The sequence below is a fragment of the Pelodiscus sinensis genome, chromosome 22, assembly GCF_049634645.1.
Source record: "Pelodiscus sinensis isolate JC-2024 chromosome 22, ASM4963464v1, whole genome shotgun sequence".
NCBI classification, from domain to species: domain Eukaryota; kingdom Metazoa; phylum Chordata; order Testudines; family Trionychidae; genus Pelodiscus; species Pelodiscus sinensis.
In genome coordinates, this window is record NC_134732.1 from 23,951,062 (window position 1) to 23,973,666 (window position 22,605).

The window sequence follows — 22,605 nt, forward strand, 5'->3', positions numbered from 1 at the left end:
TTTCAGAATGGAGAGGGGTAACTAGTGGTGTCCCCCAAGAGTCAGTCCTGGGACCAATCCTTTTCAACTTAATAATAAATGAGCTTGAGAAAGGGGCAAGCAGTGAGGTGGTAAAGTTTGCGGATGATACCAAACCGTTTAGGATAGTCAAGACAGAGCAGACTGTGAGGGACTCCAAAAGGATCTCAGCAAACTGAGTGATTGGGCAACAAAATGGCAATTTCAAGAGGTACAATCTGTATTTTCAGTTTTATTAGAGGAGATAAAATAAACAAATATTCTCTCCCACGCAAACCAAAATATATGTCCAAATACATGATGGATGGCTTTATTATTATCATCATGAGTGTTCACAAGCATCTGAGTTGAAACTAGTACATTTATATATTTTTTTGACAATGGCTATAACAAATGTTCCAGTATTTACCCCTCCCCCCCCCAAAAAAGGCTAGCTTCTTTCTTTTCCTAGAGGTTTCTGCCAGTACCATACAGAGCTATAGTATTTAACAATATACACTTAGCTATTTTAAAAAGAAGTTCCCAAATGACAGAGCTGAAAGCATACAATAGAACAAATTTTTTGCAATGAGTACATTTTTATTTTGAATTTAATAAATTAAATTCTAAAAATCAGCCTTAAGCAAAATACAGGTGATATAGATCATTGAATTTTAGATTATTTTGAATGGAGAATATCTAAATAAATTAACGAATTTATTGACTTAGGTTTTCACAAAATTACAATGCTTTTATTTCTAGACAAAAAGACCTTAACTATCTTCGTATTCATAAACTTTCCTAATCTGTTTTTGTGTCCCAGAGCAGTGGCTCTCAACCTTTCCAGACTACTATGCCCCTCTCAGGGGTCTGATAAATTTTGTGTACCCCCAACTTTCACCTCATCTAAAAACTACTTGCTTACACAATCAGGCATAAAAATACAAATTTGTCACAACACCCTGTTACTGAAAAATTGCTTACTTTCTCATTTTTACCATATAATTATGAAATAACTCAACTGGAATATAATATTGTTCTTACATTTCAGAGTATAGTATACAGAGCAGTATAAACGAATCACTGTATGAAATTTTAGTTTGCACTGACTTTACTAGTGCTTTTTATGTAACCTCTTGTAAAAATTAGGCAAATATCCAGATGAGTAGAAGTACCTCCTGGAGGAATTCTGAGTATCCCTAAGGGTACACATACACTGGTGGAGAACCACTGAGCTTAACTAAAAGCTTTATTTTAAAATGCATTTGACATTTTATACATGGCCAGAAACATCTCACTATGTATTTTAAACTTTTGGGTGACTACCATGAGCAAAATCGAGATAGCGTTCACCATTCCACAAGCACACACAACTTCAGCATAACATATCAGTTGCTTTCAAAAGGGTAGCATTTTCTCAAATCCATACCAATAAAACACACATAAAAGTTACATATGAATTGTGTGTCTTACAAAAAAAAGTCAGTAGCTTTATCATACAGACACAAAATATCAAAGAAATTTGTCCCCAAATCATTAGATGATTTTAGCCCCATGGGAGTGGGTGAAAGAATATTTCATTACATATCCTCAATAAACTGTTCCTTTTACATTTTATACAGACTTAGATAGTAGACATTTAGAAGTTCACAGCAGCTATTTCTAGCTGTTTAGTGCCTTCTCCAGCTACCCTTTATTGCAATAAATTGTGTGTGGGTGTGCATGTGCTCCATTTAACATAAAGCCACTCAAAAAACCATCACGGATGACACATGTACTAGAATGGATAAACAGGTCAAGAACTTGTCTGAAAAAGGGTAAAAAAAAAATATTTTAAATGATGTAATATGAATTTAAAAGTTACTGAGTCAATGTGAATCTAGGGATGTTAAATTTAAGTTAATCAACTAATCGACGGATTTTCCATTGACTAGTCAATTCATTGCTAAGCAGGGGACCTGCAGCTTGGTTAGATCCCAGCCTGGGAGCTAACTCTGCAGCAGCTCTGCCTTTTCAATGTATTAAGAGCCGGCTCTTAATACGTTTAAAAAGCTAAAGCATAGCGAAGGGTTTTTTTTTTTTTTTTGGGGGGGGGGGGGAGTACAACTCAGTGCAAGCCAGGAATCAGCTGTCCCAGCTTATGCCCAATCCCTGCTACCCCCCTGACTCCCCTGCCTGCCACACAGACGGTGGTGGGGGAACCGCTTTTAAGCCAGCTCCTCCCAGCACCGGCTCCTGTTCCCCCCCTTAGGGGGAAGCGACTAGTCAACTAGTCGCTTACATCCCTATGTCAATCACAAACTATTTTAAAGATATCTGGTAGCAGATTAGTGACACGTAAACTTTTTGGTTTGTTTACTATCACTTAAAATTAACTATTTCTGAAGTTTTTGCTCGTGCAAACATATCACTATACAAAACCAAAATTCAACTCCCACAGATCCACTTTGTTTATAGAACATAATGTATAAATCCTCCAATTAAAAGCTGGTAAAGTAGTTGCACTGCTTTTCAACCCACCTTCCCACAGCAGGGAATTGATCCCTCTGGGGATGGGAACAACTTCAAAGACATTATACCCAGACACTAGTACTGTACAATATACTATTTATGGTTAATTTTTTTTCAGATTTTCTGACACTGGCAAACAGATCAGATGTGCAGGAATAAGGACTAGTTATAAAAGGCAATCCTTGTAATTATATCAAATGGCAGAGATAGTTGCTTATACAGCAGTAGGACACACCAATACTGTACTCTATAACTCATTTGGACAGAACAAAAAAATGGCAGTAAAAAGCAAACAAAATAAAAAAAGCTATTTGGTCTTAAGAACTTAAGAACAGCCATACTGGGTCAGAACAAAGGTTCATCTCACCCAGTATCCCGTCTGCCAACAGTGGCCAATGCCAGATGCCGCAGAGGAAGTGAACGGAACAGGGAATCATCATGTGAACCCTCTCCTGTCACCCACGTCCAGCCTCTGACAAAGAGACGCTAGAATGGACCTAATCTCCATGAATTTATTTAGATCATTTTTTAACCCTGTTAAAGTCCAGGTCTTCACACCATCCGCTGGCAAGGAGTTCCACAGGTTGACTGTGCATGGCGTGAAGGAAAACTTCCTTTTGTTTGTTTTAAACCTGCTACTCATTAATTTCATTTGATGACCCCTAGTTCTTATATTATGGTGTAAGAGAAAGGAGGACTCCAGAGAGATCCACCTGAGCTCTTATCTGGTTCTCACCCCGTTCACCTGTCTATTAGGGCACCAAATTATAAAGGAAACTAAACTTTACTATCTATAGGATAGGGAAGGTAAAAAGGACTAGAGAAGGATAGAATAACTGTGTCTGGAAACTGCAGGAGTCACACACAACAACAGGCACACAGAGGAGGGTAGCCAATATTAGGCCTCCTGTTTTACCCAGCTCCAGGGAAAGCTGACTTCAAGTCTCTTCTCTGGATGACAGGGATCAGGAACGTCTCAGTGACAGTAGGAGCTTAGGCTGGGCCCTAACTCAGAACCCACCCTAGCCCCTTTGCACAGTCTCCGGCATGGGTTAGCCCTGTCTAATCCGATGAGCCGTGCATGCGAGTGTGCTCCCCAATAATCAAATACACCGTCTGATGTTATCCCACCTTACTCACAACTGACACTCCAAGCCAGTGACCAGTTGTCTGAGCAACACTCACTGCACCCTGTCAGTGAGCAGGCTGGAGGAAGAGAGTCCCAAGCACTCTGAGCGCCCCTAGTTATGCACTTTTCTTGCCTAGCAACACATGCCCTCTCTTTCCCTGTTTTTCCGCCTTCTCCATGAGCAAGGAAGAAGACTAATCAAAATGGAGGCTCACCTGTTGTTCTAAACAAAACAAAAAGGCGAACACACAAATAAAAAATTTAAACCATTTCAACTTAACGGATTACTAACAAGGTCTAAAATTAATAAAGAAGCCCACATTAACAATGGGAACAAGTAAATTTTTCCTTATTCATTTTTTCCCACATTAGTCATGATTTTATAGACCTCTCTCATATCCACCCTTCATCTCCTCTTTTTTAAGCTGAAAAGTCCTACTCTTTAAAAATTTCTTTTCATGTGGGACCTATTCCAAACTCAAACATTTTTGTTGGCCTTTTCTGAACCTTTTCCGATGCCAATATAGCCTCTTTGACATGAGGCAACCAAATCTGCACATAGTATTCAAGATGTGGGTGTTCTATGGATTTATAGAGAGGCAGTAAAATATTCTCTGTCTTATTCTGTATCCCTTTTTAAATGATTCCTAACATTATATTTGTTTTTGGTTTTTTTGGACTGCCGCTGCACACTGAGTGGATGTTTTCAGAGAAATATCAACAATGACTCCAAGATCTCTCTTGAGTAGTTATAGCTCAATTAGTCCCCATCATATTGTATCTACAGTTGGGATTATTTTTCCAATGTGCATTGATTATTTTTTCCAGTGCCTTCATTGATTGCAATAAATAATTTGGCATTTGTTGACTGTTGCTAACTAGAGATGAGTGGCTTCCTATTGCTACATTACTAAACGTCCCAGCCATCTTCAGGTTCATCATGCTCCAGAAGGCCATCTGTTTGCTCACTCCAGGAAGGTTCCCTAAAGAGATTTGGCTTTCCCTGACCACTGTCAATATTTCTCAAGTTTTGAGAGAGAGAGAGAGAGAGAGAGAGAGAGAGACAGAGACAGAGAGACAGAGACAGAGAGAGAGACAGAGAGTCAAATCACCTAAAATCTCTGTTTCGCTGATTATGGAATTTTTCTGAAATACTACTATGAACCATTTTTGCCTGAAGAAAACAGTGTGGAAAAAAACTGTGTGGACTATTTGAACGTGAATTAAATTTTGATAATAAAAAGTATCAAACAAACCATTTTACAACTATTTTGAAGAAGGAGGAAAATAGATTTGGCCAATGTATAAACAAGAGGAAGGAGGAAGCGGTCTTGTGCAAAATGCTATCCAGAAGATCTGTAAAATCGTCAATTAATACTTAAATTAATTTTAACAGAAGATGTTTAAATTGATGGTGCCATTCTAATTTTCAACAATCCTGTGAAGTGAATGTTATTCCCAGTTCACAGGCAAACTGAAGCACAGAAGTTAAGTGATTTGCTCAAGACTCTGATGTGAGTGAAACACAGAATTAGAATTCTGGATTTCCTAGCTCCTAATACTCTATTTAAAAATTTAGAAGACTGAATCTGTAAAATCAAAGATTAAATCTGTATACTATAGTAACATGCTACCTTAAGTGTTTAGAAAACATTTTAGTGTTTACATCTCTATTGTAGATTACCTTACATAATCTCTGGAAAATAAATTACATAAAAAATAAGTAGAATACAAATGCAAAATAGTACCTGCTCCAATTTTGCTTATCCCTGGACAGGCCACTTCCACATACACATCAAATGTTGTTTCTGGGTTGTGTCTGAAACAGAATGATATGTTACACATATTAACAACACTCTCAAAATGTGGAACTAAACATCAGTATTGGGAAAAAAAGCTTTTCAAGTGCACACAGAGATTAACAATGATGAATGTACAAATGCAAAATTTGCTGTGCCATATCTGATCAATGGTTCATCACCCAGTGCTCCGGTTCCCACAAGGGCACTACCTGTATTTTATTATTTCAAACAGTATTTATGAAAGCAAAAAACAGATCATATTGGGCATGAGTTACTCTGCTGTTTTATATACTCAAATAAATAATGCATCTTAAAACATCAATCAGATCATATCTTTCCACCTGACATACAAAGGTGATATTACTTTCAACCATTATTTTAAAGTGGTGTTTTCAAAGGTGCCTAAAAGCAACTACAAGTAACTCCCATAAAAAAAAATCAATAAGAATTAGCCTACTGGAGTTATGTGCATATCTAAACCCCAGTCTTAATATACAACTAATCCACAACTTTAGCTATTAATGAGATCCCATGTCTGCAAATCTGAAGGGAGTATACTTTAGTGGAAAAGGAGACAAAGAAAAATGGTATAAAAGTTTTATGAGATAACATTACTTGGATTACAGCACTCCAATTCTGGGTCATAAGTAACTAACTTGATTACAGGTAGAGATGTACAAAAGCAATTAACTGCAAATGTTACTTATTTATCCCTTTTACAGGATAAAACAAAGTCATTTGCTTGTTCCACACCATTTTCATTTCCATCAAGGAAAATACCATCTTCACTTAACTCAACTGAAAGCAGAGTGAGGGAATAGGAAAAGTAACCTAAAATTGACACTATGACCTTTGGTTTCAACCTGATGGTACCTATTCAACCAGCAGAAAAAGCAGAATTCGGAGTTGGGGAGGAACTAAAGTCATTTTGTGCAGTATAGACAGTTAATTACAAAGGTTTTTAAAGCAATAATAGTCCCCCCCCCAAAAAAAAAGTACATCAGAAGAAGGAAGCCTGCTAAACAACCAGTGGGACTTTTTATTCAACAGAATTTCCATAGGTAAACTGATGCAATTAAGTACCTGATATAAAAGTACCAAGAAACATTAACCAACTAGTCAAGGTAAGTTTAGATCCCGGTACTTTTTCAAATAAATAGTGATACAAATAGCTGGCATCTTTTCTACCTGAGCCAATGGGAGAGTAACAATTTTAAAAAATGCATCTTTTGCTTAGGCTCCTCTATATTTAAGCAGACTACCTGAATATAACCCTCTGTCTTATTTTAGAAAATTTACTAATATTTGTCAGAGCCTGTGGGGGAGGAGTGAATACATGCCCGACACTATCACTTTAAAAACTCCAGCTCCTTATAGCCAAGTGGTGTATTTGGGTTCCCAGACTTACAAATTTATTATGCTTTTATATATTACAGATGTCAAATTGGTTCCAATAAGCTAACACCTTTATACCCACGTGAGTGGAGACTGAATAAATATCAATGTATTCAATTCCCCTTGAAGGTGCTCAGTTCTGTCCTATTGAGAAAAAATAAGGTGCATACAGTGATGGCTGAACAAAGGATTTGGGGTATCCTAAGGGGTACCATTTTCATCCTTGCCCTCATACAAAAGCACCTCTCCAGGATAACCCAGAATTGCAAAATTGAAAAAAAACCACTATGATTTGGAAGAACTATTTGAAAAAGGGCATCATATGGATCTCCCAGTTAGTCAAGGATGAGGGCTCTCTCTCTCTAATACTTAAGCAATGAGAGTGGCCTATCACCCTCAGTGGAGAAGCAGTATAATTCCTAATGTATCAGTTTGGACCAGATGCCATAGGACTGCCAGAGTCTTCAGAGCTACTGGGAACCTTAGAAATGTTTCATAAACTTCCTAGGCTCATGTCCATTATGTATGCTTTACTAATGACTAGCGCATTTACACAGCGTTGCTTGGGTCCTTAAGGAAAGTCTCAGGGCAGAGGAAGGTGCAGGAGTCAGGTTTGGAGAGTGAGGCAGGGTTCTGGGCAGGGGACTGGGTGTGTGTCTGTGTGTGGAAAGGGCACAGCAAAGGAGAAGGGGCACCAAAGCCACACAAACCCCAAGATTCAAATAGGGTTGCTTGCTCCTTTCCTTCCTGTCTTTGTCAGGGAGCAAAAGTGAAGTGCACATCTTGTCTTCCCCCTGTGCTCCCCAGGGAGCGTGAGGAACGCAGCAAACTGTGCATTTTCCCTTCACTCCCTGACAGAAGGGAACAGCCAACAATGCCCCCATATGTATCCGGGGGGGGGTACATAGGGGAAGAAAGGCTCAAGGCTGGGGCAATTCTGGAAGGGTGGGAGCACCCCTAGCCAGCCCCTTTTCACCTGTGTGATCCTTCTGTCCTTTTCCGATATGGTTTTGCAAGAAGCAATTCCATTCCAGGCACATCCCATTTTTCTAGCCTGACAAAATCCTTATGTTGCTTTAAATTATGATAAAAGGAAGCTGTACACAGATTTTGGTGGTCCTAGCTCTTACTGTTTAGGACATGTTCTTGAACAGACAGACAAACTCTCTCAAATATACAGAACAGAAGAGGAACTCCATTGGTCTGGAATTCTTTGTGAAAGCGTGGGAAGGGGAGTTGACACAGCCCTTAAAAGGGCCCAAATCAGAGAGCATATTACGGAATGTTAAAAATGCTTCTGTGGATCTCAGGCTATGCCTGATATACTGCTAAAAATTCTATTAAAAATATACTGAATGCCAGAGACATTGTGCAAGATGCGGTTCTTGTCCTCTGATGTTTGTTGGCACTGTAATAAAGAAAGGAGGAACTCTGGTGCAGATGCTATGGGACTGTCCAGCAGCCAAGCAGCTGTAGAGAGAGTTGGACATGAGTGAAAACCCATGCTTAGCTTCAGCAACCAAACCTCAGCTGAAAATTACATCTGAGGTTATGTACCTAGTATGCTGACTTTAACTTTAGCACAAAGACATCAGTGCTTGAAGGCCACCATGATTATCAAATACGTAATTTTACAAAAATGGAGGAGTAGGGTTTATATCCAGAATAAAGCAGTGCTATTCAACCTAACTTACCAGCAAAAGAAAAAATAGCTTATCAAAGTAGAAAACAATTGTATTAAATCAAAGAAATTGGTTCCCATATTTTGACACATTTGAATGAAGATTTCTTTGCTCAAATAATGCCAGAATTCCATTCCACCTGACCTCTCCTTTTCCCCTCCCTTTTCATGCACTTCATCTCTCTCCTGTATTTTTGCCTATTAGTATATGTCTTTTTATTGTCATTGTTACTTCCACCTTAGCACTTTATGATTATTTAAAATGGTCTGATTTTGTGTTCATAGAATCATAGAATACTAGGACTGGAAGGGACCTTGAGAGGTCATCGAGTCCAGTCCCCTGCCCTCATGGCAGGACCAAATACTGTCTAGACCACCCCAAATAGACATTTATCTAACCTACCCTTAAATATCTCCAGAGATGGAGATTCTACAACCATCCTGGGCAATTTATTCCAGTGTTTGACTACCCTGACAGTTAGGAACTTTTTCCTAATGTCCAACCTAAACCTCCCTTGCTACAGTTTAAGCCCATTGCTTCTTGTTCTATCCTGAGAGGCCAAGATGAACACGTTTTCTCCTTCCTCCTTATGACACCCTTTTAGATATCTGAAAACTGCTATCATGTCCCCCCTCAATCTTCACTTTTCTAAACTAAACAAACCCAATTCTTTCAGCCTTCCTGCATAGGTCATATTCTCTAGACCTTTAATCATTCTCGTTGCTCTTCTCTGGATCCTCTCCAATTTCTCCACATCCTTCTTGAAATGCGGTGCCCAGAACTGGACAAAATACTCCAACTGAGGCCTAACCAGCGCAGAGTAGAGCGGAAGAATGACTTCTCGTGTCTTGCTCACAACACACCTGTTAATGCGTCCCAGAATCATATTTGCTTTCTTTGCAACGACATCACACTGCCGTACTCCTTCCCAGACAGTCGCTTCCCATTCTGTATGTATGAAACTGATTGTTCCTTCCTAAGTGGAGCACTTTGCATTTGTCTTTATTAAACTTCATCCTATTTACCTCAGACCATTTCTCCAATTTGTCCAGGTCATTTTGAATTATGACCCTATCCTCCAGATTAGTCGCAACCCCTCCCAGCTTGGTATCATCTGCAAACTTAATAAGTGTACTTTCTATACCAATATCTAAATCGTTGATGAAGATATTGAACAGAGCCGGTCCCAAAACAGACCCCTGCAGAACCCCACTTGTTATGCCTTTCCAGCAGTTCTGTGAACCATTAATAACTACTCTCTGAGTACGGTTATCCAGCCAGTTATTCACCCACCTTATAGTAGCCCCATCTAAATTGTATTTACCTAGTTTATTGATAAGAATATCATGTGAGACTGTATCAAATGCCTTACTAAAGTCTAGGTATATCACATCCACCGCTTCTCCCTTATCCACAAGACTCGTTATCCTATTAAAAAAAGCTATCAGATTGGTTTGACATGATTTGTTCTTTACAAATCCATGCTGGCTGTTCCCTATCACCTTGCCACTTTCCAAATGTTTACAGACTATTTCCTTAATTACTTGCTCCATTATCTTTCCTGGCACAGAAGTTAAACTAACTGGTCTGTAGTTTCCTGGGTTGTTCTTATTTCCCTTTTTATAGATGGGCATTATATTTGCCCTTTTCCAGTCCTCTGGAATCTCTCCTGTCTCCCATGATTTTCCAAAGATGATAGCTAGAGGCTCAGATACCTCCTCTATCAGCTCCTTGAGTATTCTAGGATGCATTTCATCAGGCCCTGGTGACTTGCAGGCATCTAACTTTTCTAGGTGATTTTTAACTTGTTCTTTTATTTTACCTTCTAAAACTACCCCCTTCCCACTAGCATTCACTATGTTAGGCGTTCCTTCAGACTGCTCGGTGAAGACCGAAACAAAGAAGTCATTGAGCATCTCTGCCATTTCCAAGTTTCCTGTTACTGTTTCTCCCTCCTCACTGACCAGTGGGCCTACCCTCTCCTTGGTCTTCCTCTTGCTTCTAATGTATTTATAAAAAGTCTTCTTGTTTCCCTTTATTCCGGTAGCTAGTTTGAGCTCATTCTGTGCCATTGCCTTTCTAATCTTGCCCCTGCATTCTTGTGCTGTTTGCCTAGATTCATCCTTTGTAATCTGTCCTACTTTCCATTTTTTATATGACTCCTTTTTTATTTTTAGATCATGCAAGATCTCGTGGTGAAGCCAAGGCGGTCTTTTGCCATATTTTCTATCTTTCTGACACATCAGAATAGCTTGCTTTTGGGCCCTTAATGTCCCTTTGAAAAACTGCCAACTCTCCTCAGCTGTTTTTTCCCTCAGTCTCAATACCCATGGGACCTTACCTATCAGCTCCCTGAGCTTACCAAAATCCGCCTTCCTGAAATCCATTGTCTCTATTTTGCTGTTCTCCCTTCTACCCGTCCTTAGAATTGTGAACTCTATGATTTCATGATCACTTTCACCCAAGCTGCCTTCCACTTTCAAATTCTCAACTAGTTCCTCCCTATTTGTTAGCATCAAATCTTGAACAGCTTCCTCCCGGTAGCTTTTTCAACCTTCTGAAATAAAAAGTTGTCTCCAATGCAGTCCAAGAACTTATTGGATAGTCTGTGCCCAGCTTTGTTATTTTCCCAACATATATCTGGATAGTTCAAGTCCCCCATCACCACCAAATCTTGGGCTTTGGATGATTTTGTTAGTTGTTTAAAAAAAAGCCTCATCCATTTCTTCCACCTGGGTAGGTGGCCTGTAATAGACTTCTAGCATGACATCACCTTTGTTTTTAATCCCTTTTAGCCTAACCCAGAGACTCTCAACACTTCCGTTTACTGTGTCCATCTCCACCTCACTCCAAGCGTGTTCATTTTTAATGTATAAGGTAACACCTCCTCCCTTTTTTCCCTATCTATCCTTCCTGAGCAAGCTGTACCCTTCTATAGAAGCATTCCAATCACGTGTATTATCCCACCAAGTTTCTGTGATGCCAACAGTGTTGTCTGGTGTTCCAACTTCGACGAGTGGTAAAGTCATAAAATTTTTATTCAATATCCTGAGAAATATTCAGTATTTGGTAACACACAAAAGGCAAACAATTTTACAGCTCATATATTTGTTTATGAAAATTATTTAAACACAAAAAACAAGATAAAAAATGGACTGCAATTGTACTCTATTTACAATTCCATTGTATACTGATTATGTACACCACCATATGGAAGATAATGTGACTAATTATATAATGGTGAAGGTATTTTCGAGAAATATTTACTTTTCTGTTATTTCTTTGGCTTCATTCTTAACAGTGGAAAAAAGAGACAAACATATTCCATCATAAGTGCTAGAGACTATAACTGACAAATAAAGAACTCCTTTTTGCCAAGAAACAAAAGCCTACCAGGAGGTTCATCTAAGGAAGTCAGAGTTCCATTTGAATTCATTTATAAGCAATGCTCTTTTGAATCCTAACACTACATTCAATGAATCAGAATGTTTCATGCCATGTCATACTCCTATGAAGATAACTAAAGTGGCACTAAGCCAAATCCCACACCTATTTAAATTAAACGACAAAACTCCCATTGGTTTCAGAAGAGAAGGCAACTATATTTACAATCTTACAGTGCCTTTTGGTACCCGCAGCACTGTTCAGAATTCAGTTTTCTTCAAATTAAACATGCCATCCTGGACTGATTTCCATTTAGTAGCCACCTTCAGTTTTATCGATGTTAATAAGTTCTGAGAAGTAAATATTTGCAACAAAAGTTGCATGACTGCTACAACGGGGAGAGAGGGGGCCTCTGTTACACTATGCTCCAATTTAAAAGAATTTTAGCTACAGACATAGGCTGAGGATATAGGATGAACAATAGTACAAGGTTACATTATCCACCTCACCTGGTGGTATTTCATTCCCCTTTGACATATACTGCTACAATCTAATCTTACCTTGATTAGTTCCACCTTTATAATTAAGGAAACATGCTAAAAAAAGTGTATATCGTAGCTGTAAAAATAATGAAATGTTATAATAAAACAGCAACATTTCTGTTGGTTTTAAGGGCTATATTTAAGACTTTTGGTGAAAACCTTGCTTTACACAGCTAGCAAATAACACATACTATACATTGATACTTTCAGACAAAGCAGCATTAAATTTTACTTTTTAATATTCCACGACAAGCCTCTATTTATTTCTGTGAATAGTAAAATTAAAGTAGTTTTGCCAAGTTAGAAAGTTTGTGTCAAAGAGCGCATTCTGACCCTCAACAAGCTAACACCTCAGCAGGATAATAAAATCATTGTTGAGACTTGCTAAACATTTAAAAAGTTTTTGTGGAATAAAGGGAATAAGTGCTTCCAAGATTTCACATAGTTCACAGAGGAACTTACCCAATATATTGTTCATATAGTATGCTTATCTTTATCAAACAATACTGTGCATCACTTCTTAATTAAAATTACATTTCTCTCACACCAGGTGCTCACTGAGTCCTGACTCAATCCATGATTTTAGAAATCAGAAAGTTTGCCAGTTCAAGAATAGGGTAGAACTTCCATAATTTGTACTAGTATCGGGAGCCCCAAGACTGATTACTAATGTTGATGAATTAGCAAACAGGAACATAAATACAATCAGAAATAACAAAGATACAGCATGACAAAACTCACTTGGTTTATTTACTTTGATAACTGTTCAACGTGAAAGGAGGCACTGCAGTAAGTTTTAGAAAAACAGTCTTGTCGTATCCACATTAACATGCTCTAGTGTTTAAGGATGGGTGTTAGGAATTGCTTAAAAGAAATCTCATGCAAGAAAAGCTATTTTCAAATAAAATTAATTAAGACTATCTTTAAAATAATGTGTTTATGAACCTTTTAAAAGCAAAACTCTGAATTGTGCCAACTGCAAATAAAAATTTATGCTGAACAAAACCTGATGAGATTCTTCCCAATAAATGCAGAAATTATACAGGTTCTTCTGGAGAGTTAATTAAGAGCATTATTTAATTGTATTATTTGGTTTACTGGTTTAACATTATTTCTACAGATAAGAAAATATTAGGAAAAGTATCTTGTGCTTTGGAGCTACCTGTCCTCCCCACTGGCCACATGGCCTTTGGGGAAAAACTGCAGAGGAGCCAGTTAAGACTCCTGCCAGAAAGAGCAGGAGCAGCCAAAGCAGTACCTACTGAAATGGGGGGAAAGGATACAATAATACCATGAGGCCAGCCAGGGCCACCCCTTCCCCTTGCAAGCCCCTGGACTCAAATGTGTTGGGAAGGCCACATTTACACTGGGGGCTCTAAGACCTGGTAGGCCTCCCCAACCCCCACAATGAGGCCCGGAGGTAAAACTGCAGAAAGAAGCCAAGGAGAGATTCCAACTGGCAGGAGTAAGGACTCTGGACATTCAGGCTATGTTTACACTGCACAAGGAGACTTGCAGCCGCACGTGTGCAACCCTGCATCAACTGACTTGGGCTTACACTATGGAGCTAAAAATAATAGCACAGACATTCAAGATTGGAGTGAAACCCATGTTGGGAGACTCAGGGCTCTCAAAGCCAAAACCCCTCTGCAGCTATCTGGAGCCGTGAAGCACAAGCCTACAAACTCAAGTCCTTCACTGCCACTGTTTTTTGTGTTTGTTTTTCATTGGTTGGTTGATTTGCAGCATACAAATATTCACCAAGAACATTTATTGGACATTCTCTACCCTATGCTGATTAGTTGTTTGATCCAATTCTCTCCCTCCATCTCCTTCAGTGTCTTGAGCTCAACTTCACTCCACACCTGCCTTTTACTCCCATATTCCATTCAGCACCCCTCTTTGCTTCTCTTTCCATTTAGTTTATTCCCTCCTTAAGTACACACATATGCACACCCACAAACCCAAAACAAAAATGATGGAATATAACGTTTGCTGCCATCGCATTGTTCACTCGGTTTATGTTATGCCCCTTCACCAACCCTCTGATTATTTAGTCCATTTAGAAAATAAATTCTTCAGGGCAGGAACCATGGACCACACATCGCCTGCTAGGGTTTTATGTGCAGCCCACGAGACAGTTTGTTTACTGTTGCTCACTTGCAAGGTTTCCAGATTCCACTGGTTTCCATCTGAATAGGGTTTTTTTTCCTTACAGATATTGCTAAAGTGACAAGCACATAAAGAAAGCGAATATGATTTATGGTATGTTCTGATCGCACACCACTCAGACAGCCATGCACTCCTTCTGCATCCAAAGTGCTGCTATTGTTCAATCAGCTCACCCTGCTGATTCTAGATATGCATGCACAGTTAGCAAAACTACCCTATCCCAGAAGACAGTATTGGTTACCACAATCTTGTGGCCCACTGAGCTAAAGGACAGAAACTCATGTGGCCCACTCACTAGCCTGGGTTGCCCATTGCTGGCATGGCACAATAGGCAGCCAACCCACAAATTCTTATGCCATGAATCTGCAGACCACACATTGAAAACCACTGGTCTAGGCCTCATTTGTATAATGGTTGTCATATTAATTGTCTCAAGGCAAATTACATACATAGGAATCTTTTTTACACATCATTGAAATGCAGTCACCTCTGAATAAAATGCTGTTATCTCTTTTACAGCACATAGCAACCGCGATGCACCAGTTTAGGATACACATGACAATGAAACATGGAAAACTTTCCTCTTTTCAAAGGAATAACAACTCCAGTAATGAGAGTAAAACATTCCTTATTAGTAAAATCTGCTGAGACTTCGTAGCATTCAGGCTGCTTTACTCTAAACCCTTTTCAGAGTAACTACATCCATTCTAGCACAGTGACCTGCACCACTGTATGAAATGCTCTGCATGAAGCCTAGCCAGTATTTTATCAGTACTACCACCTCCTTTTATTTATTTATAGTGTATTTCCAGATCAAGGAAACCAGACATCCAGTTTGCCTTCTTTCCTGCAGCTATACATAGACTGAAAGCTTACAGGATTTTTGGCAACTTTCAAATCCCTTTCATGTCAGTTTGCTGCAGCTACTGATCATTTTGCAGATATTTCCTCTTTGTAATTCTTCATTCGATGCCTCATTACTGAATATTTATCTAAAATATAACTGAAGTGCATGCCCTGGTAAAAAGTAATGTTATTTTCATGCTGCATAGTCTGTCATATGTACTGGTTTATTAGTTAGAGCAGTGACTGAGAGAAGTTAGGACTCCTGGGTTCTGTTCCTGGCTGTATCACTTAGTGGTGAAAGCCCTGAACAAAACAACTTGCCTCTAAAAGCTTCACTTTGCCCATGTATGTAATAGGCATAGTATCAACTACCCCAATTCTTTCCATAAGGATATAATTATAAATAAAAACGCCAAGTGCTTTAATAGCCTCAGTGAAAGATGCTTCAGAAGTAAAAAATATTGATTTATGTTCAGTGGAGTTTGACATTAAATATTTTGCTTTCCTGTTGGATGTCTGCAGGACTCTAGATCCCTATTTGCCAATTTCTGCTATTCAGCCAAAAGAGGAGACTTCTCACATTGTTTGCAACTCCGCAAGCAAACTATTTTATTTTTCAATGTCTTAACAGAAAAATTTTAAGTTTAAAGCTGCGTAAAGCATAGGACAGCCTTGAAAAACTATCCTCATTCATTTGGCTTGTGGCATTAAATCCTTCTCAACCATGCCAAAAGGCAAATGAATGAGTACAATTTTTTACATTTTCATTATGTTCAGTGCTTAGGAAATCCACATGACAAGGCAAATAGGACTTATTCACAAAAGCCTCTGCAGAACTTAAAACTTCAACTTTTTAAAAATTACATTTCTACCCCTTACAGTTACGAAGGCACTCTTCCAAACATGAGCCGAGCTGTGAGGGGCGCAGGAACATGCAGGCCACCATTTCCTGCAGTTCCCATTAACCAGAATCAGCAAAGCCTGGCCCCTGAGAGCTGTGAGTGGCTGTGCTGCAGATGCTCAAGGACACAGTTCTGGTGACTGGGGGTGGTCTCAAGTGTTTTAGACTTGGTTTGCTGTAGAGACACTCAGAAAAAGGGCTTAGGCAAGCCATGTTTGCTTTTTGGATTCTAAGTTGAACAGAATACCAATTTAAAACACAAGGGTATATTTAATACAACTTTTAATCATTGGGCCACTTGCCTTACAGGACATATTGCTCCTAGTACAAACACTGTTTTCACTGTCCTGTAGAACTGCATGTGCACACTAGGGATGTGTCGGTCCCCCGCGGGGCTGGAGCAGCTCCCTACCCACAGCAAGCGGGGAGCTGCTCAGCACCCATTAGTTACCAGTTAACCCGAACTAGTAAGCATTACCCATTTAGGGTGACTCTTACCAGTAAGCCGGTTAACCTTTCACATCCCTAGTACACACATATCATCTACAGAAAAGCACACAGCAGGCCTTGATGCTGCGACGACAAAAATAAACCTGCAACCTCTTCTCCGTCCTCGTTCTTCTGATCCCATTCTACTTCCCACCTCATCTCCCCATTACTTTCACCCACACCACAACTTCTTCCTCTCCTCTTACTTTCCGCTGACTACTACCAGTATCATGCCATCAGTATGATTACCAATACTTATCAACTTTCTCTCCCCCTCTGCTGCTTCGTCTATGTTAACTGTAATTTCTTCAGGATAGGAATAGTCTCTTGCCCCTTTCGAGTTATGTACAAAATGTATACAATATTTTCTATAATTGACCCACTCCAGCCCACTGTATGAAGAAGACTGAATGATGGGGCCCTAGCAGCTGAAAGCTTGGGGACCCCAAGTATAGACAAAGAATTTATGAAAAAAAAATTCATTCTGCTGCTGCTAGGGAAAGCTATGAGTTGTAAGAGAGGCATTGAAGTTACAAGACGGGGGGAAGAGGACAGAAGAGACTGCATGCTCATCACAGCAACTTGCAGGCAACTAGTTAGGGGTAAAAGTAGTGGAGACACTCCATTCATCCTCACCGAGCACAAGAGAATGAGTGGGGGAGAAAGAACTTCTTCCTTACAGCAGCAAGAGGAGGTTGGAGTAGGGATGAGGGGTTCAAATTTATCAAATACCTCCTATTCAAATGATTTATACAGAAGCAAAGTCCAGGAATAAGACCCTCATGTGAATCTATGCATCCTCACCTTTCCCAGCTGAGGTTAATTTCTACCCTGAAAATTGTCCCTGGGTAGTAAATATTCCCACCCTACAGGCATATTAAAGAGTTTGGCCAACTGCTTGCTTTACAGTGGTTAGCCCCTTTGCATCTCTCAGCTCCTCCGCCGCTTAGATCAGGGGTGGGCAATAATTTTTTGCCGGGGGTCACTTCAAAAATTTCTGAATTTTTGGGGATGGGGATGGGGCCTTGAGCGGAAGGGGCGGGGCCAGGATACTTCCAGGTTCTCCACCCCCAGACCACGATTGGTCTGAGGGTAGAGGAGCACTTTGCCAGCCCGTCCACTCCCCCTTCCTCTGGATGTCCATGCCCCTGGGTAGGAGGAGACTTCCCATGCTCCCCCACCCACAGGCCTATCAGAGTCTGGGAGGAAGTCTTCTCCCGCCCTGCCAGGAGCCAAGGGAAAGGAAACTGTGGACAGGGGAGCACATGAAGCCTCCTCCAGCCTTGCCAGGAGCACATGGTGCTTTTAAACACCACAGGATGCTTGCAGGGTGGGGATAGAGTGGAGGAAACTTCACACTCTCCCCCACCCCCAGGTCCTAATTGGCCTGGGGGCAGGGGAGCAGCAGGGCCCACCCATCTTAAGACTTCTTCCTTGTCCCATGTCATTGGGAGTTTGAAAATTACCAAAATTTATGTTTTCATTACATCCTCCTCTTCCGTACACATATTCTCACCCAAACCACTGTCAAACTTCAGTGTCATTTCCTTCTAAGTCTCTAGACAAGTGTTTCCCAATTTTATTTGGCCACGGAACCCTTTTAAACTCAAAAGAATTTTGCTGAACCCCTAATAACAGTCTTATATATGGAGCTGAAAAAGTAGACCACAAATAAATAAGGATAATAATAAACAAATGCTAAACAAGGTCATGAGATCAACATTTAGTTTCATTGCACATATTTAAAAACAAAAATCACATTTAATGTGTACAAAAAATAAAGCTCAAAAACTAATACGCATTATAGTGGCAGTTTTCAATGCAAAGATTGGTTTTTCTTTTCTTGGCAAATTCTTTTTATATTTGGTTTAATACAGGCAGTCCCCGACTTATGCGGATCCGACTTATGTCGGATCCGCAGTTACGAACACGGAATGCGGGACCGCGCGGTCCCGCCACCCGTGTACTCCCGGGCAAGAAAAGCTGCTCCGCGTCTCCCTGGTCTGCAGACCAGGAAGACGCGGAGCAAAGCCGCGGAGGGGCTCTGGCAGCGGAGCAGCCCAGGCGCGCCTGGGCTGCTCCGCTGTGCGAGCCCCTCCGCGGCTTTATAAAGCCGCAGGGGAAGCCAGTAGGGGGGCAGCCCAGGCGCGCTGCGGCTGTCCCGCTGCCGGGGTCCTCAGAGGCTTTGCTCCCTGTCTCCCTGGTCTGCTGGTCTCCAGCAGACTAGGGAGACTGGGAGCAAAGCCGCGGAGGACCCAGGCGGCGGGACCGCAGTGCATCTCGGTCCGCCGCCCGCGTCTTCCTGGTCTGCTGGGGGGGGGCGCAGCTAGTACGCCCCCCCCCCAGCAGACTAGGCTTTTCTCCGTCGCCTGTGGCAGAGCAGCTGGGGCGTTTCCGGTTGGTCCTGCAGCGCCGCTCTGGGCGCTACTGGACCAACCCGGCAGCATCCCAGCTGCTCTGCCCCAGGCGTCCTGATTCAGCCGCTGCTGGTCAGTTTCAGCAGCGGCTGAATCAGGACGCCTGGGGCAGAGCAGCTGGGGTGCTGCTGGGTTGGTCCAGTAGCGCCGGATCGGCGCTACTGGAGCAACCCAGCAGCACCCCAGGTGCTCTGCCCCAGGCGTCCCCAAGTCAGCTGCTGCTGAAACTGACCAGCGCTGACTACAGGAAGCCCGAGGCAGAGTTGCTCTGCCCCGGGCTTCCTGGAATCAGCCGCTGATCAGTTTCAGGAGCAGCTGACTTGGGGATGCTTGGGGTTCTTAAGTTGATTCTGTATGTAAGTCGGAACTGGCAGTCAGTTTCAGCAGCGGCTGAATCTGGACACCAGTTCCAACTTACATACAGATTCAACTTAAGAACAAACCTACAGTCCCTATCTTGTACGTAACCCGGGGACTGCCTGTAATGGAAAGTTGGATTTGCATATCTTGTGAGTCTTGATTGTAATGGTCGAGTTTTTATATAATTAATAATCTGTACTGCTTTGTCCAACACATTCTTAAGAGAGGGAGAAATATTCTTAACTACCATGCAATTGCACCACTGACTGTCTGCGCGCACAGCTGAGTAGTGACATCATCGTCTCTACTCTCTGACTAAGATGGCATTACACAGGGACACTTACCATGGCAAACACAAATGAAAATTGTTTTCAATACAATTCATAAAGGATTAAATATTAATTATTTTTTACAATCATAAAATGTTATTGTAATGGAATTTTCTCGCAGAACACTTATTTTAACTTCGCCGAACCCCAGGGTTCTGAGGAATGCCACTTGGGAAGCACTGCTCTAGACCTTCATTTAAATTACATTATACTGACCACATTATGATCCTCAGAAAATTTCTACTGAACAAAGAAAGACTGCTTCAGAGGGGCAGCCGAGTAAGTCTGTACAGGATAAACTTAAACAACAAATAGTCTGGTAGCACTATAAAGACTAACAAAACATGCAGATGTTATAAGCTTTCGTGGGCACAGCCCACTTCTTCAGAAAGATTGTTAAGTGTTTATCAATTCTTCAGCAGCATTTAACTTTTACTGCAGCACTATTGGATGCAGTTCATCTGAGCCATTCTGCCTACCCACACTTCCATAAATCCTTTCAATGCAATAGGTTACATTTACATCTCTTCCTTCACCTCCCACGACACATTTGGTTTAAGAATTAAATTACTTTTTTCTGTCGTAAGAGCAGATACAAAATGACTGATAACGCTTGAGAGCTTGTCTGTCTTACCACCAAAAACTGGTCCCAAAAAAGATATTACTTCATCACTTTGTGTCTCTGATAAAGCATGTGCTCAAATTTGATCTCCTGTTTCTTTGACCAGCTATTAAAGGCCTTATAACATTCCCTTAGCCTTTATTACCCAGTTTTAAGTGCAACAACCAAGACAACTTAGAAAAATCTTTAGAGTAACAATTATGGATATTAAATTACTTGTACTGGAAAATTTAGATCAATTTTATTTCATTTATTTTATCATGCATTTAATTGAACAACTGCAATTCAAGAATATGATCAAAATTCTTATTCCAGAACTCTAACATTCCACAACTATTATACATTCTTATACACACGGGTCCTTCTTATGGCAACTTCTGTGAACCCAAGCTCATGCTGGGAAGGAACATTTTAACTCTGAAAAGGAGAGAAGCCTATTAAGATCCCTTCTCTGATGACGACTCCCTCTAGAGCTTGCCCCATATCATGTAACCTCTACGCTTCAGTTTCCCTTCTAAGAATAGTATTTAGCTACCTAAATCAGGGATAGGGAACCTAATGCCTGGAGGCCACAACTGGCCCCTGGCTTGCCTGGATCCGGCCCCTGAGGCTCAGGGTGTTCCCCCCTACCCCACCCCAGCACTGGGGAAACCATGTTGGTGCCCCAGGCCTGCTCTTTCCTTCCCCCCACTGTTCCGCCATGGTGCTGGAACACACAAAATCTACTAGCCCAGCTCCCTCTATGATCTGCTGTGCAAGGGAAATGTGGAGAGTCTCTCTCCTTTTCAGTCTGAGGCTACTTTTTTTTGCTTTTCACTTGTGTGTGGCCCCCAACTGATTTTTCTGTGGGTCAGAGGCCCCCGACACTAAAAAGGCTCCCCACCCCAACCTACACCAATGTAGATGAAAATAAGTCATGAAAGTAAGTCAGTGTCTCTCAAAGCGGTCTACGACAGTGTTTCTCAACCAGTGGTACGAGTACCCTTAAGGGTACTCGAGAGAAGTCTGGAGGGTGCACAACACAACTGAAATTTGGAGAAAACTGAATTTTGGTTTTAAGTTTTACAGCGCTTTGTTATTTTTGTACTTTTTATACCCAAAAATTTCATCACCAGCCCAGCTACGATTAAGTTGTTTAAACAAATGTGTTGCCATTGGGGGGGGGGGGGGAAAGTGTGTCTGAAAACTGTAGGTACTGGGGATACTTTTTTTTTTTTTTTAAAGGGGGTAGTTTATAAAAAAAAGATTGAGAAACACTGGTCTACAAAACCACTTAAACTAAAGAATGCTGTTACCTGGCTGCACTAAGGATGTTAAATTCCGATTAATTGACTATCCTTTGTACATTTCAAAGGAGGAATGCGGAACTCCGCAAGCAGCCTGGGGCCAGCGGGAAGTCCTGCTGACTCTGGGCTGCAGACAGGTGCCTGCTTTGAAATGTACAAGAGTTCCCAGCGGGGGCTCTTGTGCATTTCAAAGCCATGGAGCCCAGGGTAACCGGGTGGGACTCAGAGTCCCCCACTAATCCTAGGGTCCATGCTGCGTTCCATGCCATGTGGAGCCTGGGGTCAGCTAAGGGCTCCCCAGCTGACCCTGGGTTCCGTGCAGCATTTCAGCAGAACCCAGGATCAGCTGGAGACCCCCAGCTGACCTCACGCTCACCAGCGCTGCTCCTTTGAAATGCCGAGGCAGCGTGTTGAAGGGGCAGCACTGCACAGCTGATCCCCAGCTCAGCTGGGCGGCGCTGCCTCTTTGAAGTACCCCTTCTTCCCTCCCCTTTGCTGCCTCTATCTGACAGAGGCGGGGGGGAGGGATCAACTAATCGACTGACTATCCGATAAGCATTAGAAGTTAGTGAAATTGCTTGTAATGCATTTTAGTGAATCTTGGAGCCAAAACTTGAACCCACCAACCTGTGCTCCCCAGGTGAATGCCCTATCCATTAGGCCACTCCAGAACCCATCCCCCTACCCTATTTTTAAGGTATCCCTTAGCCTGCCTCATGCCGCAGCCACGGAGCCTCGTGG

At 41.3% G+C, this 22,605-nt stretch overlaps 1 protein-coding gene across 7 annotated transcripts in view; it reads right to left on the bottom strand.

Annotated features, from left to right (window-relative positions):
* Positions 1 to 22,605, bottom strand: part of DENND1A (DENN domain containing 1A) — a 361,801-nt gene that overhangs the window by 327,624 nt on the left and 11,572 nt on the right. For all 7 annotated transcript variants that reach the window (XM_075905650.1, XM_075905649.1, XM_075905651.1 and 4 more), the window contains exon 2: positions 5,386 to 5,456. In XM_075905650.1, coding sequence (XP_075761765.1) covers positions 5,386 to 5,456 — 71 coding nt within the window. The remainder of the gene's footprint in view (positions 1 to 5,385; positions 5,457 to 22,605) is intronic.